This window comes from Grus americana, chromosome 4 (assembly GCF_028858705.1).
Source record: "Grus americana isolate bGruAme1 chromosome 4, bGruAme1.mat, whole genome shotgun sequence".
NCBI lineage: Eukaryota > Metazoa > Chordata > Aves > Gruiformes > Gruidae > Grus > Grus americana.
The window spans coordinates 9,251,398-9,270,847 of record NC_072855.1 but is presented as its reverse complement, the minus strand read 5'-3'; the positions used below and the strand labels follow the sequence as shown (position 1 = coordinate 9,270,847).

The following is a 19,450-nucleotide window of genomic DNA, read 5'->3' as shown; positions in this document are numbered from 1 at the left end:
AGGTTCAAAATGAATTTGGTAATTTTGAGTGAAAAAGTTGCGAACATTTCTGCATCTATGTGCCCACACTGCAGTGGGCTGCAACAGTTACTGCTCCACCAGTCGCATACCTTTTCAGATTTTTCTAGCTACCAAAGTGCAATTTTCATTATAAAAATTTCTTCCTCAGAACACTCACTTTATTAACTCATTCAGTCTTAAAAAACAACCACTTCTTATATTACTCATCTATGCTTGCTTAACAGCACTTCTTAAGCAGTAAGAATACAAGCTTTGGTCTTAGTCACGCTCAAGACAATGTTCTCGTGTCATGTTGGGCTTAAGCAGTTATAAAAACAACTAAAGGGCAAATTTTTCCAGAGCTAAAAAAAGTTAACCCTCCCACTTCCCCTTGTTTTACTTGAGCATCTCTCATTTTATAATCCCGGCTGTAAAACATCAACTGGAAACAAAATCCACTATGTATACTTATCTTAAAAGCTAGGGATATATAAAGCGCAAACAAAGTATGGTGGAAAATTATTGACTTTTGCTTTTTTGTTTGGTAGTCAGGTCACCTCCACAGCAGGATCCATAAAAGAAAGGGCCCACAAAGGGTGGCCTACCACTCTCTTAGAGTTGTATGAAGCCACTCACTGGCTCAAGTGGCATCCTCCCTCAGGTCATCTGCTGTCTTTAACAGCTACACTGCGTCTTTTTACAAGCATGCCAGAAGCATGTTTCCACGACTTCTGAATGCTGTTGGCTATTAAGTTCCACTTTGCTTAAAACTAAGGACGCTGCTACAGGCTCAGACTTCCTGAGGTGACGTTAGAGTCAGTGATTGCTATACCACAGTCATCCAGGAGGAAGTGGTCTGGTCTGGCTAACAGCTTTCTCTAGCCTGGAGTATGCGTGTTCTGATCAGCAAACTCTTTAGTCTTTCCACACAGAAACACCAACTGCAATTTTTTTTTTTTTCTTATTAACAAAAGCTCAATGGCTAAAGGGCTGGGGTTGTTTTGTGGTTTTTTTTTTTTTTTTTTTTTAAATCTAAGCACAACTTTTATATAAGAGTAAGTAAATAAGCAACATACAAACACCAGATCAGACTGTATTCAAAAGACAATCTATCGTGCACCCACACGGAGACAGAAAAACTGACAGAGCCAATTGGGTTACAGTTAACATTTCCTTTATTTCAGTATAAGAATTCCTGAACTGAATGAAGAATGATATTTTGGCCCATACTGCTAGACTAGGTAAATTCTTTAAGTATGCGGTGCCACAAGTGTACACAGTACTATAATAGCAAAAAAGACGGCCTGGGACAAGTTTCATTTTTATTATTAGCAGGAGTTAGACGTTTCAGATAAGGATATTATGCATTTCTGAATTTGCCTGGAAAGTTAATTAAAACTCTGAGAACATTTTAAAACATAATAAAATTGCCTACAGGTACTCATGATACTTTGGTAGGGGGTGTGGAATAAAAACCTACATCATGTAAACATTCAGCAAACAGATTCTCTGCACTCTGAAGCCTAGTGAATACACAAGATGAGAATAATTACAGAAGAAACTTAATTTTCTACACAGAATGTGCTGCCAAAAAACAAGAGTCAAGCCTAGAACTTTTTTCCATGTGAAAGCAGAAGCATTGTAACAAAACTGTATGATCTGGTGGGTGATGCAGGTCATTTCAATTGTTAGAGGTTTTAGCAGTTTAGCAAGAAACAAGTCCAATTACTTGCAGCGTTCCACAAAAACGTACCCCTGACTGCTTACTGGTGCTTTGAAACAGGGAAAAAAAACCCTATAGGCATACAAACACAGGAAACAACTGTCTGCTTAAGTCAGAGGATTTAAAGTGACACTATATATTAAATTATCCTTAAGTATTGTTTTGAAGAGAAAGTTATCTTCGAAAGAAGCTAGAATGAAATGCTAGAAGCACACCGATTCTGTTTAACAACCTGCAAGGTTAGCTTCAGCTATTTTTTCTTTAGGGCAGTAGTTTGTTTAAAATAACATGAATTCCTTCCTTCCTTCCTGTTCTTAGGATCTCAAAGACAGTTATTTTTACCTTCAGTAAGCGTGCCTAGAATATTTTAGTTGCATACTGTAGTACAACTAGACTCCAGGGTCGATATATGGAGCTGACGTATTTTTTTAGTTGCAAGTTGTATATGTCTCATGACTGCCTTCTCAATCAGATACGTTACCTTTTAAGAATTGTACATGTTTTCTCCATTGGTACATGCTAATGCCCATTAAAAAATGCAGATAAACCAAATCTGCCTCAAATCGGTAATAACAAAAAAATACACTGTTTAATATGCAGAAAAAGAGCAAAACTTAAGGCTTGCGTTATTATAACTTGTATTATTAGGCCTTGGAAACGCAAGAAGTTGTAGCTATAACCAGCAACTGAGCTTGTTTTGACACTGGATGTTACAGAAAGAAGAAAGAATTCCCTCTAGGGAAGATATAAGGAACGTAGGATAAAAGCAACACCTTCAAAATCTTTCACAGGCTTCTTTAAACTGCCATCTGCTGGTCAGCTCATACTTCACGAGGATGTGAGGAATGACAGACTAGCTAAGAATTTAGAGTATTGCATGTTCTTTATTTTGTCCTCTCTTAGAAAAAAAAAAATACAATTTCTTTGACAAAGTTCAGAAGTAGTATCTAGACTCTGCAGGATACTATGACACTTATCTGCTGTCAACAAATCCACCCAATTTAATGAAGCCAGCCAAAAACCACAAAAATTGATTGAAAAGCTAAAGCAGATATGTTTCATGCAAACGCACAAAGTGTGCCGATAATCCAGCAGTAATGGTAATGTAAAGCCTTTTTTATTTATTAAAAAAATACTGGTTACACTCAACTGGCACCTACTAGTTTATTGGGGAGGTGGAGGGCCAAGGTAAAAAAAAGAAATGAGAATACACCACCTGTATCCCTTCTCACAAATATCATGAGCTTTTGGATGGTTACACCAAGTCTTACGTAGGCAGTAAAAAACTACTCCGAGCTTTTGCAGACTCGGAAGTGTTGAGTATCTTTCTCACAGCTGGCCCTACCAGTTGCTCATTAAGGAGTAGATTTTAAACAAAACCACATTTCACATGAAGTACTGGAGGAAATGACTACTGATGTCAAGTGCCTAGAAGTAAAAATAAGTATTTTTTTTCAAGATTAAATGCAGGTATGAAATTTATTCATTAATGTATAAACACCTTACTGCTTCTGTCCATTCATCTTAAAACAACTTCAAAGCCTGATTTTTTTAAGGGAGCAAAAGCCTACCTTTTAATCTCTGGTATGTCAGGTCTATAAATGTTTGTTTGTTCTTAAGGCAGAAGTCTACACTCCCACCCCTGTCTCTCTCCCCTGTAAATTAGATACCGAAAGTAACTTATCAATTGAAAATTTGGCCTTGACTAATTTTATAATATTTCAGGTAAACACCATTAAAAAATACCCCCAATAACAACAAAAAGTATCCAAAATCCTCTTTTAAAAAATGTCAAATAAGATGCATCTTCCAAACAAGAAAAAAACTGAGCACACCCTTCCTATTGAACATGCCTTTCCTAGAACTTAGTTGCAATGGACCAACATTTAAGGTGTGCAGGTAGCAACAGTCCTTGACAAGTAACAGTCATATCCAGGTTCCATTCTGGAACCAGCTGTCCACAAATAGTGGGGGGGGGAAAGAAAGGAGGAAAAAAAAAGGCCAGAATCCACTTAGTATTGCTTGTGGAGGTGTATGTACTTGTGGAATATGCAGAACTTTTTCTATCTTTGTTAAGACAGCATCAAAGCCAACATTTAGAAGTATTATAGTGAACACAGAAATATAAAAGTTGATCAGTAAATGTATTTAATGTCGATAAGAATTACATCCTATTCAATTAGCTGAGCAAGGCTTTCATCATTGCATGATTGTGTTTGTTTTTTTAAACTCTTTCCCTTACACTCTGGAGAAGGTTTCTCTTTGGATGAACACTCTCTCAGGGCACACACGTTTAGCCATTTAGACAAGTGCTTAATAACAATACAAAAGGGAAAAAAGTTTTTAAAGCCACCCACGCAATCTAAAGTTTATATCTTTCCTTGTTCTGTAAAATAGATCAATAGAAAGTTCAAAAACACGCGCCTGACATTTTTGTTTTATTTAAAGGCAAAATATACCTAATATCATAGGAAACAAAGTAGGTCCAATCCTTAGCTGGTACAAGTTCAGGTCAGCGTAGCTTTAAACCATCTAAGGATCTAGCCCAGTAATCTACTCCTCCCTGCACGCAGCCTCGCAAAATCTCTGTAATTTGTCAGGGTGTATTTTCTGTTCTGTTGACTGGGATTGTTTTGATATTTTATAACCTTTAAAACCCTTGAAAACAATTAATTCACTTTCTAGTTTGTGTATCTGTGTTTTGTGAGCAGTGTATGATGTTAATTTTTCCTCACATCTTTTGCTGTTCAGCAGTAGCTGAGTAAATTAAGAGCTAAGTTTTTAAATTTCCATCTCAGCCTATATAACCATATCCTTTTTTACATGTGAATCGTTAAGTCACAACCCATAATCCTACAAAAATGAGCCCTTTGTCGAGAAAGATTTCTGGAGATTTCCTTTTATAAACACAATATCTAGAAATAGAAGAATCTTTCTCCTGAGATTACAGTATGAAGAGATGCATATTTAGAGCCAAAAAGACAGTATGTTCCTTAAACTGTTCCGGCTGAATTGATGGCCCCAAACACAAACAGCCATCACACAGCAAGTCCCAGCAGTAAAGTCAAAATAGCAGAAGCCGATAAATGGGAGTCTCTCAATCAAGAGGACAAAATTAGAACAAGTATTACTCTACTTGACTGCTGCTATGGATGTGATTTCCTGTGGGACTTCCTTTGCTTGTTTTATTGGGGTACAGGTGGGAGAATTTCTTGTTGGTCATTTTTGGTGGGGTTTTTTTTTGGTTAAAATATTTTTCCAGTTGCAGTAAGATATACAGCCATTAACATGCAATCTTTTTTCTCCACCCAAAGGTAAACCGTTTACTGAACACTGTCTAGCTATTTTAAATGCATTCATTATAGTCTCCAAGCACCTCATGCGTTTGTTAGGGGAAATGAAAGAGTCTCTAGGATAGCTGGATGCCCTACTCCCTTGTTAGCAGGCAAGTATTTTCTCTACAGCTTTTGTAATACAAACTGCTTGAAGCTGTTTGTCTATGGATATTTTACTAAATCCTACCAACTACATTTCTGAATCCACCTGCAAAACAGCATGCATACTTCACCCTCATGCTGCCACTCTTTGGCTGATTGGTTTTAATAGCGTAGATGTCTTGGGGAATGGTTTAATGGATTGTATGAATACACTTCTGGTACATACATTTCATTTATTGTATGTCAATTGAGAAGAATTACAGTTCCAAATATGCAGAGCTAAGACTATGATTAGTAAGTATCAAAAAGATACATCCTTCACTGCCTGTTTATCTCTACCAGGGATGAAGCTATTTGCATCACAGAGAAATAGCACTTAAATAGCCTGAAAACTAATTTGAGCTTAAAGGGGCTCTGCTCAGAAAACTGTCCAGTTCTAGATCAAACAGAGGATTAGGAAACTTGCTTCAATATAAAAGCTATGGCAACATGACAATATTGAGTTACATAATGTAACTAATGTAGTACACTTACATAAAGTCTGTAGAAGAAAATACAGAACACACTGGCATTTTACTTTGCCTCTAATAGAAGGTTACAATTCTAAAACTTTGTTGGTAAATACATTAAAAACCACAATAATATCTCGATGTCCCCAAATCAGACGTTCGTATTACAATAAATGAATTTGCAATGCACACATTAACAGGTTTCACAGAGGCCAGAACTGTAACTTGTCTAGAGCACCAATGTTAGAGAATTCGCCTTTGATTTTTGTTTTTAAACAAGATTCACACCTGAAAAATTCTGTAATTAAATGGCTGTGTGCAAACACCACTTTTTTTTTACCTCATTCTCAGTTAAGGAAGCTGAAGGAGATGAACTCTTGCTAAAAGCAAGAGTTGAAGATTCTGCTGCTGAAGCCCGATTTCGCTTCTTCAGAGGTTTACATGCATCAGACAGATTTTTCGTTGCTGTAAAATAATTTTGGTTTACAAAGTGAAGTTTGGAACTTTAAAACGTTATCTCCCTGAAGCCATTTAAAAATATTCCTTCAGATAAAGGAAGGAATGATTTAGGTAGGTCTTCTGGACACCTACATAGAGCTGAGAGAACACAAAGTAAGTTTCTGAAACCATGTGTTTCGGCTTGATTTTAAAAATAAAGAGGTTTCTATTAATCAAATATGTACTACGAACAGCTAAGAAATGTTTTCCCAATTTTTTTTGGCTCATTTCTATTAAAATCAAAATGTCTTGTGACTTACGACCTCTTTAAAGCAGAGGTAACGGTTATCTCCTCAGATAAACGTTAGAAGGCCTAGGTGATCTCAGCACAATCTGAGTACCACTAACACTTTGTTAAGAGAAAAGTTATATATAGGAGCCAGGTACCAGATGTTATCTGTGACACGCCGCCACTGCTACACTGCGCAGAACTTGCTGAAGCTTACTCGTTTTTGGCATATCATTATAATATCTAAAGAGACATGCTCTTACAGAAGTTACCTTAAACTTGAGCATTAGTAACAAGCCTGAATTTTGGAGTTTGGTCCAAGGTTATTTAGAATTCCCTCTTGTGCTCCACACTGCCTCCCATCAAGCATCATTTAAAAGGACTAAAATCACATGGTAACTGATTACATTGATGGTCACTGCACTTGTTTTATTGGGCTAATGCACAATGACAAATTGGAGCAGTAGGATTTGTATCACCGCTTGCCAAGATCACAGGGTAACAGCTTTAATTTGGTGCCATCAAATGGTGAACTTGTGAACTGCTGCTCTAAATCAGCAATACACAATTTCAGTCAAGTATAATGTTGCAAAATGGTGGTAGTGAAGGAAGAGGGCATGCCCCCCCCCCAGCTGTGGTATAGTGGCTGTAACTGGTTATTACGTCAGCAAAATTTAGCCGGCTGCCTCAGACAACCTGTTTATTTTAAAATTATTTAACTGAAAAAGTTACATTAAAACTTATTCTGACCACATTACCTGACTGGTTCTTTTGTGAAGAGGAGGTTTCTGTGACCTTAGAAGAGTTTGTTTTTGCTGTTTTGTCATTGCTTGTCTCCCTCTGTCACAAAAAAAAATATGAAAAAATAAAAAAACTCCTAATTTATGAGTGGTTGGATAAAACTGGCAATTACTTCTGGATTTATGTTATTAAAAAGAAAGTGTCTTTACAAATATCTGAATGGTAATGTAGTTAAGCTAGCCCCATTTAAGTGATTTTTAAAACTCATTTACAGCACAGGGTACAAACCCGTAAACAAATGAAAAAAATTAAAGAACACAGTACTCCAGCACCCCACTTATCCATCCCAAACTCGGCATATCAAAAAGGGGAGCTCTAAATGAACACGAAACATGTAAAGTATCCTTACTATTCTTTGTCTAAACTGGTCAAATTAAAACCTTTAATTATTAAAGGTAAACTGCAGAATTAGTATATAAATTTGAGAATAAACCCTGTGCAGAATTTTAAGTCTCAGAGAGGCTTGCTTTCAAGTCCACAACTTATAGCAGTGCCATTTTGTAAATTACTATGGTTAAGATTGTTTCAGCATTTCCAAAATAAACCCACTATTTTCAAGGGAGCATAAACAACACATACATTTGCTCCAGATTGAGAATTTATCATTAAAAGTTTAGGCCAAAAACTGGGGAAGTTTTTGTCAAAGCTTTGTCACAATTAGACACTGTTCCTTACACACTATTTTTTTTCTATGTTATGAATTCAAGTAATAAGTCACTAAAATTGTAGCCAAGAATGCTTAACCCTGACAAATGCTCATTTGATCAATAAGAATAATTCTACCGAACAGAAGGTTTTACATACTTTTCCACATTCTTCATCAGACATTCTGTTTTACAAAAGCTGTGCAGGTGAACACCTCAAAGGCCAGAGAACTGGTTTCCTTTGTAAAAAAAAAATACGAATGGCTCCTATACTACAGATGTGCTACACTGTGCTTTTACTGACCTCTTAACTAGACTAAGATGCCCTACCACTGATGCCACTGGAAGCTTCCAATATCAGTTTTGTAAGATTACTGCTACGCTTCTGTGTAAAAATGAAAGAAAATGTACAGTATAGTTCACTTTTAAATTTAAAGCATGCTTTACAGAACCCCCATTTTGTTAATGTGCATTTTATATATATTGTGAAAACACCAATGAACTAATTAAGTTTTCAAAACGTCCATATGGGTACTTATTATGACTTAGTCACTTCGTGCAAAAACATTATTTCGTAAACAGGAATTAAGTACAAAAAGGATAACGCACAACTCTCATGCAAGAAGTAAAACGCCATGAAAAAAAGTCATTAAAGCTCCTCCTATCCAAAATGATTGTAACAAAAGCCTGCAGGTAAACTGTGAATAGCGGAAGGAAGGTGTATGGTTAGTGTTTGCTTTTTTGAATCATTACATAGACATATTCACTGTCATTCACTAAATGTTCTTCTAAGCAGCAGCAGATACAGCTAGAAGTACTCTTGGCTGGTGAAGGCAAGAAAAAGACTAAGAGATAATTCATAAAAGAAACCGCAAAGCAACCACACTACGATATCTGACCCTTCTGTGGACAGAAGCACAAACACTGCTATATGCACTTAGTAGACCTTCCAAATTACCTAATATTTACACACACCAGATTCCTTGTAACTAGTTCTGAAAAACGGATCAGATAGAGGACAACACTTTTTAAATGCACATTACTAAGTTAGCATTATCAGTGGTATGTATCTTATGGGAATCATTCATCTCATTTATTTATTTTTCTGTTAATATTCACATCTGCATCACAGCATCAAAGATACCAGACCCTCCTCTGCACGAACTATACTGCAACCACCTTTCATTCCACTTGTGATAATGTAGGCTAATTGCAGTGCACGAATGCTGGTGGGACAGTAAAGAAGTAACTTTAGGGACAGTCAAAACTACTAATTACAATAAGTAAACTTAATTACTCCATGGATCTAGTGGATTATAGTGAATTCGGATCAATTAGACGAGTTTAAAAAGGGTCCAAAACCTTCTCCTAGAATATAAGACAAATATTCAACGACTAACCCATTAGAGCAAGAAGTGCAAAAACCAGTTTTGGCCCTTCTTTCTGCAAAGGTAACAACATTTCTTTAAGAATTATCTTTGTCCCTTGCCGATAAGCTCATTAAGCCTGGCTATCTGAAATTCTATTTGGTTTTTATATTGAACTCTAAACAAGTTGTCTGCATATCCACAATATCAACAGAGGTACTAAAATAACCAGCCTACCAAACTGACATCTACAAATGTAATCTCCATAATTCATTTAAAAAATAAATCCACTACCTTTCCTTATATTAGGTTGTTTCATTTAATTGCTGTACCACCTAAGTCTTGTGATGAGGTCTGTGATACTCACACTACAGTATGATACTGGAATACCATATCTGAAAACACTTGTGAGCTAAGCTTTCCACACAAGTAGAACCCATGAAATTCACTGGTCTACATGCTTGACTAAATAAACCTATGCTTAGGTCTCTACAAGATTTGGACTGTATCCATAAACACAGTTTTAGTGACCTATGTAAGGAAAAATTCTCATTCTCTCAAGCAAGCTAAACTGAAAAGAAGCCTGTGATTTGTGCAATAAATATACCGTAATATTTACTGCAGTTTCCTAACTAAAGAAATGGGACAGCATGCCACTCTAAAATGTTTGATAGGCTTCCAGTACTTGAAAAGTAGTTTTTCTGCTTGGCTTTACTTGCATTCCTTTCTCCACCCACTTTTGTCTAAATTAAGTATTGACTGAAGATTTTTTTTTACATTCTTCTATACATCTCTGTACTTCAATTCAGGAGGAAAGAAAAAGAACTACAAAGCGTGACAACACAGAAAGGTCATGCCTCCTTCCTTTGGGAAACAGATTTTCTCAGCATACATTTTCACCACAGTTGAAGTAGCAAGTGCAACTTCTCATACCTCCATCCTCAAAATCAAAGACAAAAACCCCCACAGCAATAAGCTCACGCATATCTCTGAATATTTACAGCAGTTTGGTTTGATATACAGACATTACTTTTTTAGTCCTGAAAATGGAAATGCTGACAAACTTAACTACAGCAATGTGACTGGTGCTGCTATAAATCAACCCAAACAAACCAACGACATAATTACCTTCCGATTATTCTGTTTATCCATCCTGAGTCTTTTCCTAGGTGCTTCCTGAACTTCAAAATCTTCTGTAGGTTCCTTTGTCCTCTTTTTTTGGTTTCTTTTATTTCCATGTAAGTTACCTTGGGATGGGGGATGGGGGAAACTTACATGAAAAATAATCTAAAACTCACTTTCGAATTATTTTGAACTGATCTAGTTATTTAAGTTACTTTTCCTTCAGTCATTATTTTTAAAACACGGTTAAACATTAACACAGTTTGATGACCTCTTAATGCTTAAGGTCTGGTTTCTGGTGCTGAAGACTAACTTTAGAACACATCCAAATCAACTGCTTCATACTCAAGTTATTTCAGAAAGGTGAGTCTACCCGTATCAGCACTAGTTTAAGATCTGAATATTACTGCCCAACGTTTGCTTCAGATAGTCAGACTGCATGTTATTGCTTTATACAGCTTTTAACTCTTCTGCCACTTTGTAACAGTGTCTTATCACTGAAACAATTTTTAAGTCTCCTCCTTAAGTCTCCTTTAAGTTCTCCAAATGATACAGATGAAGATACTGGAGACATCTATTAAGGGGCCTCTGGAAAAGACAAGATACCACCAACCGCACAGATTACTTCTCCCTTTCTGGTACGGCAGATCCAGACTCTCTAGCATGCTTACTTATATTTTACAGGAGACCGTAACATCCCTGTCCTTTGCGAGCCAAAATCCTAAGAACAGAATCACGTTGGTCATTTTAAACCAACGGATTTATTCACATATTTAGATGATCGTTCCCTGTGAAGTTCAAGCAGCTGCTAAATTACAAATGGTCAGTGACTAACCTACATATCCCTTCCACAGGTTCAGCTATTGTTTACACCTCAAAAAGACAGATGAAAGTTTAGGAAGTGGTCTGTTTCATCAGAACGAAATGACAACGTTATTACACTCTCCAGTATTCTCTAGTTTATGAAGCTACAGAATATTATTAGTATGAAGATTGCAAGCTCCAGGGGCACAAATACGTTAACTGAAAATTGCCCTACAGCTACAAGCATTCTATTCCAGTGGGAACAAATAGTTGTAAATATTAAAAATATAGCAACTTGAAAATATGGATAATTTTCAAATTAATGTTCTTATCTAAACGATCTAGGACGTACTCTATTATCAGACTCTGAATCCACAAAGCAGACTGAAATGGCTCCAGGAGAACCTGCTACTTACAAAAAGCCAGCAAAAGAAATCCCACAATATTCTTCCAAGTTTAAAAGAAGAGGATTTGGGTAGGGGAACGATTGAGCTGACATGTTTTCATCTGTAGGTAACTATAAATGTACACAATATATGTACTAGAAACACCTGGTACAGGTACAATTTCAATTACATTTCTTGCAATATGACACTGAGGAAGGTGAACAAAATTCAGCACTACAGTGTTTAGATATTTAATTTGGGATCCATTAAAATTCTAACGTCAAGGAAGACAACATCTGAGATAAAATAAAGAGATTATGATACGTGGGCGATTACATAAAAAAAATACACTCAATAGCTACTTATAATGATGAACTATTTGCACACAACACAAATTTCAATTACTTCTGGATCTTGATCTCCTTTTAGGTGAGTCTTGAAACACTTTACGTTTGGCCTCTCCAATATTCTTCAATGATGAACCTTGAGAGATACAGAATGTGTTTTTTTTTTAAACTGATATCCAAATATTTGACACTTAAAATTTAAAGTTAAAAACTTTTCAATTTTCCACAAAATGATGTTATTTCACACACACACAGATAGTTAACAAAACTGACTGCCATTTTTATACAAGTTTTTCCAAGTCTCACAAACTTTCAAACACTCCCTCTCATTCTTGTCATTGCCCAAAGCAGCACCTGTTGGTTTCTAATACTTCCATAATAAGTTTTCTTACAGTGCTGTAAAGCTACTTAAATTTGAAAAATGATAGCTAGTGAAATTTGATAAAGTTCATGCAAATGCCAAACTATCATCCTCCTCCTTTCTCTAATAAGTGACTCCAAAACCCCTCAAATATTTTGCAAAATAATTGAGACTGTTTATCGAAACCAAATGCTAGACAACTGCAACAAAAAAATAAAAGGAGAAAAAAAAAAAAGTATTTGCAATCTTGTACAATGTCCTAAAAACTTTTGAGTAGCACAATAAAATGCCAAACCGATGAAAGTTTCAGAATAAAGTTTGGAATACTTCTTCCCGAGTTGATGATGATATGAGGTAATACACTTTAGGTATATATGAAGAAAAGGTGTAGCACTGATTAAACTTTTTAAACCATTTCCTAACTATTCTATAAAAACCAACTCAAATTTTACGAATAGTGACACTTTGTCTTCCCTTCCCACCATCCACTTATAGGAGGCAGTGGATGCAATGGCAGCTGCTTATGGGCAGAAGAAGAATGAGAAATCAGCAATCTCTAAACAGTAGAAGGTTTACATATAACAACTTTTCAGAACAATGAGCAAGAAATGTAGACTTCATGGGTTGCGTTTATTGTAACCATTGGCATTCCTTTGCTATTGGCACAAACACCAAGAATTAAAAGTGGAAAACAGTGAAAGCTGTTTTCCCTACAGGTCTCAAATATGTGCTTAGTTTAACACCACTATGTATATCAAATTTAGTTAGAGTACACTAGCACAGTTTTACGTTTACCAGAGTCTTCTTCAGATTTGGGAGAGGTCACTATGGCAAACTTTGTGTTATAGCGAGCTTTCTGTTTTTCACTAAGCATGTTCCACTGCGATTCGAGCAATTCTTCAATCTCCTCACTTGAAGCATCTGGATGTTCAGCAACCACCTATACATGCAGAAATAGGGTTGTATTAAAAAAAGGTGACCATTGAAAAGAATGGGGTACATACTTCTATTGCTTTGGAAAACTAGATACAAACAAGTTATCTAACATTTCTGCTGTAGATAGAACTAGATTAAAACATTTGGTACCAGTTTGTCTTTGGATAACCACTTCTCTCTCTCTCTCTCAAAAAAAAAAAATCTATTAGCAGATTCAGAAGTATTGAGAATCATTTTGGAAGTATCTATTTGCCTTTTAACATTCAAAAAACGGAGTAATTGTAAATCTTGTCTTGTGGTCATTCAAAAAGATTTCTAGTATTTCTTGATGAAGTTTAAATCTATGCCACAAAAGACAGAGAAGCAATACTGGAATATATGCTTGCCTACAAAGGCATCCATCAATTCATAGAACTCATTATACATAGAACTCATTACACCTATCGTAGCAGAGAGATTTACACAAGCTAGCATCTGATGCAACATTTTCCTGTATTAATTCATCATTTTATACTAGGTATATGCATATTAGGAACTCAAAAAGCTGTGCATCTTTTCTTAATAACATGAGCATGACACATAATAGCCATCAACATGGAATTTAAGAGAGTTTCTAGAAGTTTATTCAACACAAACAGAAAATCCAGTATTAAAAACAAAGAAAAAAATCCTCCCAAACTCATTCAGTATTCCCAAACTTCTTAAGGAAAACCAGATTTGATTCATCACAGAAGTCAGAAAACCCTAAGATTGTATGATCTACAGAAATGAAACAATAGCTTTAAAAACACCCCCTCCCATGTCATTGCGCAGCATTCTCCAAAATCCTGTTACTGGAGTGATGCAACCAATACCCCCAAATCACGGAGCAAAATAAAAACAAACCCAAGCGTTCAAGCAGTAACATCATTCAACAGAACAGAAATACATTTTTTCTGTGACAAGTGGCAATTATTAAACCTAATTTCTTAGAACTTAGTGCCTTAATGCCTTAAAATTGCACCCCTCCCACAAATCTCACTTCTTTAGGAAAAGAAATCAGAATCAGTTTTGACCATAGCTGCTGAATGTATAATTCATTGTGCTCAACTGAGGCACAATTATTTAACTCTCTAAGAAATCACTAGCTTTGTTTGCACCAATGAGATACTGTTGAATGACACCTGCAGTCCTACCAAAATATGAATAAAACCAACTCTCAACTGACTAGGAGCGCTGTGAAACGACAACCAAAAGACACTCATGGTTCTTAATGGGTAAGGCATCCTTGCAAAGAAGGCCTTCAAGAAAAATGCCCAGCAGTCTTCTCTGAAGTCTTCATATTGTAATACTCAATCCTGGCATACATACTGGAAATGATGTATCGGGTATCTTGATGGACATGAAAATCAGACACTAATCCCAGGTACTTATTTGAAATCTAACTATGCTACAGAACAGATGGAAGATCTTTTATTGGATCTGGGAGTTAATATCACTGTAAGTGTGAAAAACACGGTAATTAGACCAGGCACGTCCCAGCTCATCCAAGCAAAGCATATTACCTTTGCTCTTATTTGTCTTGACGTTCAACAACTCCTTACGCATGCAGAAATCTTCAATTGTAAACCTCACTAGTAAAATTATTTCTTAATTTACCTCAAAATAGACTCAAGGCCAAAATCAATGAATTAATATAAACAGTATAGCTGTCTGCCTCTGCCTGAATGATACCTTTATCTCAGGTCAGACACTCCCTTCTAATGATTATAATGGTTATATTTCACAGAGGAAGAGCTTAAGAATGCCAATAGTACAAAATACATCTTTGCTCCTTTGCTAACAGCACAAAATACTTAATGCATCACTACAACCATGAAAATGCTCCAAGCTTTGAATGCCTCCCTCAGGGAAACATGCCTCTTAAATCATTAAAAACGTTTTCCAGCAGTTCATCCAGTCTTCCAGCAGCCATCAGTCATTTCTAAAAATGTCAAATATTCCTCACCCTCCTATCCCCAGAAAAAGTAACACCAAAAGTAGTAATTAATGAAACCAAACCAATATATGAATCCTACTAGCATACAAATCTGGATTCCAAGCAAGACACAGCAGAAGCAGCTCTACTTTTAAGACAGCTCACGATTATTAGAGGTTCCAAAAGAGAAGTCTTCAGTCATTCCTTTCCATTCACTTCCATCCCTTCCTAAGTCTCGGGGCCAAAGACGGATCCATAGGTTTTTTTCCTTCTAAATTTCTACACGTAAATACTAAAGTAGCAATACACTAAACTCTCAGATGTCACCAATACAAGTAGCTCAAAAAGAGGTCTGGTTTTTAGCCAACGTTAACACACCTTCTAAAGCATCAGAACATCTATGACAGCAACAAAACAAACTCATGGATGGAAAGCAAACCATGCAAGTTGAACCAAGTAAGCCTAACAGAAGGGGAAACTCCGAATACTACTTTGGATGCAATTTCCACCTTCCACCAAAGGCACAAAACTGCCATTTTAAAAGCACCATGACAGTCTGGAAGTATAAACTAAATTCAGGTAACTTAGGTTCTGTGTAAGAACCATGAACATCTACAATGCTATTTCTCCATTTTGCAAAGTTAACTCTGAATCAAGAGAAAGGAAAGACAGGCTCCGCTGCCCTGATCGGTAAGAAGGGACTGTTATCTGCAGTTACCTGGAATCTGCAGTTTTCATACCCTAGTTCTGTTCTATGCACAGAAATGCTTCTGTACCTGTTAGAATAGATTCCACAATCAGGCGGATTCGGGTTTTCATGACTGATCTTACTAAAAAATATTCTAGGTAGAACTGGTAGGATGTCCTTTCTCTAAATATAAGTCACATTTTGAAACTTACTTCCTTCTACTTCTAACTCTGTGCAATATTAGCCACTATCATCAGTGTGATTTTCAAGCTTATGCAAGTTTTTCAGTTTCCTGAAATGACACTAAAACCAAAGCAATTCCTCAATGTCAAATATTGCAATAGTCTTCATATTTTCCATCTATTAATTTGAGAAGTACAGTATAACCATAGTAGGGAATGAAGCTTGATAACTGGCACAGAAAACAGAAATGTTCAACATCAGAGACTCAGCATGTCCCTTCTGTGGTAAGATATGCTTGGCTAAGAGTCCATAAAACCACTCGTAATAATCTCATTTCTTCCAGAAAAGTAATTTCATGTCCCTCAATATTGCACAAGACTTCTTGCTACCTACCTTAAAGGCCAAGGAAATCCCCCCCTTGCCATTATAAAGACACAAGGTTACTAATAGAAGAAATGGAAGTAGAACTCAGGTCCCAAACATGAGACAGATGATTCACCCATACATTTTTTCCATAATGAATATATCAAAATCTATATTTAATAGTCTGGCTACAAAACCATTTTCTTTCTGGAGCCAGCAAACTGAACTGTCAATGCTTTTCTCAATTTAACTAAAGCCACTAAAAGGTATATGTAACACTGTGTTCATTTTCATTCTCAATATTAGCTTAAGTTGCAATGATCTAAAAAGATCCTAAGTTGAACCACAACTAACTGACTTCCATACAACAGAATCTGTTTTTTCAATTTTTCTTTATAAAGTTCATATCTATTAACGTTTTCCAACACAAACATCCTATAAAGAAGTCAACCATTCAGTAGCTAAAGAGTGTGACAAAGTCACCACTAACTTTCTGGTCCTTCTGTGGGTATTATGGAACAGTGTAACTACAAGAAAATATGAGAACTCATGCTTCTTTCAGTGCATGGAATTGTACTGCAAATGGAGCAGAGCATTGTAAGGAAGAAAAATGATGGTCATGATTTTAAAGTAATGAGCTAGAACAGCAGTACTGCTTTTATACTTCTAACGGTCTTTCTAAGAAATGTTGGTATTAAGGTATTTAGTTATTCTACCTTGTCTTGGAGTGTAATCCTCTCAAGAGGACCTAGTTTCCATCCCAGCAGACTGCATGCTGACAGTTTATTAACCAGCTTCTTTTGAAGCTCAGCAAAAGACTCTAAGTGGGTAAATGGAATTTTTAAATAGTTGAAAGACAAGGGAACAAACTGAAGGAATTGAGCCATATCTTCAGAAAGAATGTGCAAACTAACTACAAGTAGATGGCCATAAACAGCATAACCTTCATTATATTTGCCTGAGCATATGTATGCATATCTACAATATTTTACATACAATGAAAAAATTATGGCTCCTATAAAGGACTATTAGATTATGTAGGAAGATACTAACATGACTTATGCTTCAAGTACAATGGCATTATCACGATCTTGTTTATATTGCTCATCTCCATTCCCTTCTTTCTCTGTCCCTGTCTACACTAAGATTTAATGGAGGCATAACTTGTCAAGCCCAGAGTATTATGGATGCTACAGTAACAACTAGTTTTGGCAACTAAAGTAGTTTCTTTAAGTACAGAAATGAGAAGATGCAATCAACAACAGTAACAGCTAAAAGAGACTAACCTCATCTCTGTGCTTCTGACAAAAGACCAAAAACTGAGATACTGCATCGCCCTTTCTGCTTCGCGGAGTAGATGCTGGAGTTTTCTTTCTATTCAGAGGGGAGCCTATCCCTCTTTTGGATTCTGCCTGTTCAGATGACTTTTGAGGAGTAGTAGTCTTAGACCCCGACTGACTGCTTTCTTGCATATCATCAGTGGCAGACAATTTTGATGTCCTTCTCCTCCTCTTGTTAGGAATGCCAGACTCCTTCATCGATTTCAGATTTTGAGTGGTTTCTTCATTTGAGTAAGATGACTCATCCATCTCCTCGAATGGTTCCACAGCAATGCCAACTTCCTTTGCCACTCGAGGATTAAGATGAGGTCTGTCCCTAACATAGATGAAGGTGTACTTGGCCTTCCGTTCTTCCACTGTCATGCCTACTGCTTCACTGGCTTGCTTAACACCCATCTCCCACTGTGGCCGCAGCTTCCCTGAAACAGGCTTTAACATCTGCAAGATAAGACGACAGTGTGAGAAATTTGCCCACTTTTGATTTCAAAATGCCAACGTTAACACAAAACAATTCCAAGAGACTAAGTGTAACGTATACTTATAATTCAGACATTCAAATGGAACTGTATTTGGTAGTACTGATGCCATGCACGAATCTATGACAAAGCAGAAGAGTACTGATTTCTAGTAAGTAACAAACAGTGGTAAGTTATCCCATTCTTTGCATGTCTAAGCAAAATATAAGACTACAAGCCTCTGTAAAACAAACTGTCTTTAAAGCTTTCTAGAGTATCTATTTATATCCGTACATACCTGTAACAGTAAAATACAAAGCTGCAAATCTTGTCTGACTTAGTAGCCTCTTACCTTTATTTTCTCTGCTTTAGTGAGGGCTTGTTTTGCACTTTCCTGGCATAATTGTTCAAACTGGTCTTTTTCTTTGAAGGGCACAAGGCTCTTCTCAAATATCCAGGCTCGCTCTGGGGCATCTCCAAAAAATTGAACATGATATTGACGAAAACTCTTTTTCTGTCCTGAAAATTAAAAATTAATGTATGTAAGATACAACTTAGGTTGTCCTCTACACTTTCAGACTTGAAATCTTTTGTAAGCTACTATAGTTACCATGACAAAAGCACAGCACAACCGATTAACCTTTCAAAAACTCACTTAAGCATCTTGAAAGTCTCTGAGCTCTAATCTGAAGTTTGACACAAAAGCCCAATAGTTTAATTCCAAACAAGAACATGCTTTGCTAAATTAATTTAAGGTTACAATCATCTGTCAGTGCTTTCCATGTATATTAACTTATGCGTAGGCCTGGATGTTTCTGAAAATGCTACATTTGAAAAAGTTTCCAAAGCTTGGATAGCGTGTGCACTCAGCCTCATCTCTGATTAGTCTAAACTTTATCTTCTAATATTCTTCAGCTAGTTTTAACACTGGCAATCACAACTTCATCTTAAGCAAGCTTTCAAGGAATCAAAGTAAGAAATGAAAAGAATTTAGGTGGTGGAAGGGAGAGCAGGAAGATAAGAGAACAATTCTGAAACCTAGACAAGAAACATTCATTCTTCTAAGACCGTAAAGAGGAATAGTGGCTCAGTGCAGTAAGATATAGGCATACCACCTTCCCCTTCTAAAGAACTCAGCTATTCCACTGTGAAGGGGGAAGACACCACCTTTAAAATTCACTGAAGAGTTCACAGTTAACAACAAACTTCTAAAAGGCAGAGGTAAGAGAATCAGACTTCAGATGTCCTTTAGCATCTCCTTCATTGAAACTTGCAGATTTGCTAAGTATTCAAATTAGGG

General features: G+C 36.4%; 1 protein-coding gene across 7 annotated transcripts in view; it reads right to left on the bottom strand.

The window, feature by feature from the left end:
* Positions 1–19,450, bottom strand: part of NSD2 (nuclear receptor binding SET domain protein 2) — a 105,890-nt gene that overhangs the window by 21,678 nt on the left and 64,762 nt on the right. For 5 of the 7 annotated variants that reach the window (XR_008577045.1, XM_054825043.1, XM_054825045.1 and 2 more), the window contains 7 exons: positions 18,503–18,669; positions 17,642–18,133; positions 13,024–13,168; positions 11,926–12,003; positions 10,337–10,455; positions 7,155–7,236; positions 6,010–6,134 (listed from right to left, as the gene is read on the bottom strand). Coding sequence is in view for 6 of the 7 variants with exons in the window: in XM_054825043.1 (XP_054681018.1) it covers positions 6,010–6,134; positions 7,155–7,236; positions 10,337–10,455; positions 11,926–12,003; positions 13,024–13,168; positions 17,642–18,133; positions 18,503–18,669 (1,208 nt within the window). In the remaining variant the exon portion in view is untranslated. Of the gene's footprint in view, positions 1–1,160; positions 6,135–7,154; positions 7,237–10,336; positions 10,456–11,925; positions 12,004–13,023; positions 13,169–17,641; positions 18,134–18,502; positions 18,670–19,450 lie in introns of those variants that run through there. The other 2 variants (XM_054825047.1, XM_054825046.1) reach the window with 2 other exon arrangements.